Below are 3900 nucleotides of genomic sequence, written 5' to 3' on the forward strand. Positions count from 1 at the left end.
TATATATATATATATATATATATAAAACCTAAAAAAAAATATATTTTGTTTCATATCCTCCACATGCAACATTTTCAAAGGCTTAGCAACCTACGTCAAATCAGCAACCGAGTACAAGGGTCGTAACTAGAAGAGATAATTGTTTGCTTTACTTCTGTATTTACTGTTCTTTGTTTTAAGAAAATAAGTTTAAGAACTTGTTTCTAAATAGCAATAATCTGTATACATATATAATGTATAATAATTGAAATGTGACTGTATTTTACAAAATACTAGTTTACTAAAACACAGCCTTGACAGGTTACTTTGTAAAGACCAAAGATCAGTTTTATTTAATTGGATACGGTAACATGAGAGCACATGTGCCGTGCCATTTAACTTGTGTATTGTTAGCCAGGCATGGCTGAAAGTTCAATATAATAAAAATAATAAATGTATAATGTTATGAGATTTAAGCTATCTATTCTAAACATTTATGTTTTTGTGTTATAATTTATAGTCATTCTAGAATGAAAAAGGCATAATTTATATTTATTTCGTAATTTTATATGGTGGTTACGAGATTGGACAAATCGACCAAACCTGTACATAGATTTATTAATGAAAATAACAGATGAAATATAAAGTTTTTTTCTTAAGAAATATTTGATAACTATCTGGACATTATAAAGATTTTTGCATGTGAAATTTGAAAATTTTCTGATGCATGAAAGTGTTTTTAATGTTAGATAGGCAACATACGAAAAGAAAAAAAGCATGAGAAAAACATTGCTTTACAAACCTTAAGAGTTAATAAAAAAAATTTGATATTTTGCGTATGAAAGCATTGTAATGTTTACTGATAATCTGGCAAATTTTGTTAACAGTCTCGTACTAGTTATAGCATGAAAACTATAACAAGCACAAAGTGGTTATGAGTTTAGTCCCAGGGACCGAACCCATGCTAAAAGAGTTAATCAGATTTTTTCATGTGTGTGTGTATGTGTGAAGGAGCTCACTTCCTTCCTTCTCTTATCTAGGATTTAACTTATTTTTTTCAAGAATATTAAAGTTAAATCAGATTATTAAAAATGAATTCTAGAGTATTTTTAATCCAAATGTGTCCATTATACGACTTGCATATGACAATAGTGTCTGTGTTTAATGTACAATGAATTTGAATTTGTTTGTGTGAATGCATATGATCTTTGAGTTATTTATTTTAAGTATTAGACTCTTTTTATAGTATCTTTATTGATAGACACTTGGATAATCAAAATCTCTAAAGTTTGTGCTTTAATTTGTGTTTTCTCTACTTCTTTATAGGGTTTTCACTTCACTACAGACTAGAAAATGGATACTGGAATGAAATCACTATATCAGAGTCTTCCCAGACAAGTTACACTCTCACTAATCTTCAGAAGGAACAGCTTTATCATGTGTATGTTGTTGCTCATAGTCGTTATGGTAACAGTGAGCCCAGTGATACAATAACTGCAAGAACTTCTTCACAGGGTGGGTTATGAGTGGTGTTTATTTTTAACATTTTCTTTTGTTTAAGAAAATAATACTTCTTATTATTCCAAAATTATATATTGATAATTCCAAAATTTTGGTCTGTTCATTCTCATTACTGTTATTGTAGTACTTTATCAGGTAAAAGCAAGTTGGCATTTTGTCTGTTTTTGTTAGATGTAACAAGTTTGCAAGTTTTGCCATAATACAATATATGGTTTAATAGCAATAAGTACTCAAATCCAAGGTGATATATATGATTTGTTTTAACACTGCAAAATGTTTAGTATCAAGTAAATATACTTATCTCTAACAAGTTTCTTCAGGAATTTGCTGCTTTGCCTTCTATTTATGCTTTTATTCTACTGGAGTTACTCAAGAAACAAGTAAATCATTATAAATAATTAAATATGTAATTCTATGGTAGGATGATTATGAACACTATTGATTTTTTTCAGCTTATGAATTGGGAAATATGGAAAGTTCAATGCATGGTAAAGTGTATGCGAATGTTGAAAGTTTATAATATTCATTAATCAATTGAATTAATCTTTTTCTTTTCCATAAAACTATCTGCAAAGTTTTGGTATCTGTTGAATGTTTTTTTTTATTCAGTTACATTAATGGGGCCTTAAATTGTAATATTACATTGGAATGGAAACCTATTATTTAACTAAGTTATGACCATTTTGATGCATCTTATTTTTATTTAGAGAAAGAAAAGGGGGAAGGGGGGCCTTTCTTCTATATGGGAAATCAACTGCTATTTTTAGGTGTTTTATACTAGATATTTTAAATTATTTGAACATCTTATGTGCAATAATTGCTCAGATGTAGTAATATTACTACATATAAGTTCAGTATTTAATTATGAGGGGTTGTATTATTATTATTATTATCATTTTTTCTTTCCTATTTGACAAGTGAAAATATTATTGGTCACCCAGAAGGACTTTACATAATCTTCTGCAGATTTTGTTGTTTTTTTTAAATGGGAAAATACACATTCTCATAAGCCTGATTGAAATATGTATGTACAATTTTTGAGAGTCATAAGTAATATAATTCAAGTGACTGGATACTTTAATAGAAAATTTGAGTGATGTCACATATCGGGATTTCGAGAGGTGAAGATAGAGAATTTGTTTAAGTATTTTATTTAAATCTAATCTAAAACATGTTTTCAAATGTTATTTAAATGGACTAATTAGACTTTCTATTAAGTATAGTAGCATTTATTATTAATGTGTATGTTCAAATGTTGAAGATATCATCCAAAAATTAGGGAACAGAGGGTGAGACTACAACCACTGTACCAGTATGAAATTGAAGTTGATTTCATCACCATTGATTGTTTACTGTATTTGGAGATTATCTTGTTTTGTAAATTAACCAAACAAATGAAATCCTAATTTCCTCAAGTATTTAAGTTGTAAACTATTTAAATCTTGTACTTTTAATTCGTAGCCTTATATGTTTTATGTTAAAAGGATTAATTGTTCTTATATGTGGATGTACTTTTTTAATCATCCAAAATACACATCAGATGTCTCACGAAGTATATCAGTTACTTGGTTGAAGTTGAAATTGATCCAAACATTATATTCACCTATTTTTATTTGTTATATAGTCTAAAGCTAAGATTTCTATTTGTTTGATGAGGTTTCACATGTAATTAGCATTTGTTAACATGTTTTTGGTATCTAGCTTTTTTGTATTTTGGTAGAAATTAGGTGGTGTAGTAGTTGTCAAGAATTTGGAAGCATTATTATAGATGAACATTTGGTAGTGGTTTGTGTTGTATCTGGTTCTGTTCATATGTGTGATAAATATTGCTGTATGGTTGTTAATTTATGGTACTTGTCCATTAACTATTTCAGCATGGGCTTAGTACCTGGGACCAACCTCATAATAATTTTGTGCTTGCTATAGTTTTCATGCTATAACTTTTAAATTAGTAAGTGGTTGTTAACAAAATTTGCTAGATTATCAGTAAACATTACAATTCATTCATATGCAAAATATCAAAATTTTTTATCAAGTCTTAAGGTTTGTAAAGCAATGTTTTTCTCATGCTTTTTTTCTTTTCACATGTTTCTTATCATTTATGCAAAATAATATTCATTTTAAGATTAAAAATACTTTTTTGCATCAGAAAATTTTGAAATTTCACATGTGAAATCTTTATAATGTCCAGATAGTTACAAAACGTTTCTTAAGAAAAAACTATATTTTATTTGTTATTTTCACTAATGAGTCTTATAACCACCATAAAAATTAGGAAATAAATATAAACTGTGCCTCTTTCATTGTAGAATGAACATAAATTATAACAAGAAAACATAAATGTTTATACTAAATAGCTTAAATCTCATAACATTATACATTTATATATATTTATTATTT

The 3900-nt window shown here is 27.4% G+C and overlaps 1 protein-coding gene across 1 annotated transcript in view; it reads left to right on the forward strand.

Annotated features, from left to right (window-relative positions):
* The window catches only part of LOC106473798 (Down syndrome cell adhesion molecule-like protein Dscam2), a 63581-nt gene that overhangs the window by 47956 nt on the left and 11725 nt on the right, over positions 1 to 3900 (forward strand). Inside the window, exon 12 of the mRNA XM_013934507.2 lies at positions 1306 to 1494. Coding sequence (XP_013789961.1) covers positions 1306 to 1494 — 189 coding nt within the window. The remainder of the gene's footprint in view (positions 1 to 1305; positions 1495 to 3900) is intronic.

Source organism: Limulus polyphemus, unplaced genomic scaffold (assembly GCF_000517525.1).
Source record: "Limulus polyphemus unplaced genomic scaffold, Limulus_polyphemus-2.1.2 Scaffold5, whole genome shotgun sequence".
Taxonomy (NCBI): domain Eukaryota; kingdom Metazoa; phylum Arthropoda; class Merostomata; order Xiphosura; family Limulidae; genus Limulus; species Limulus polyphemus.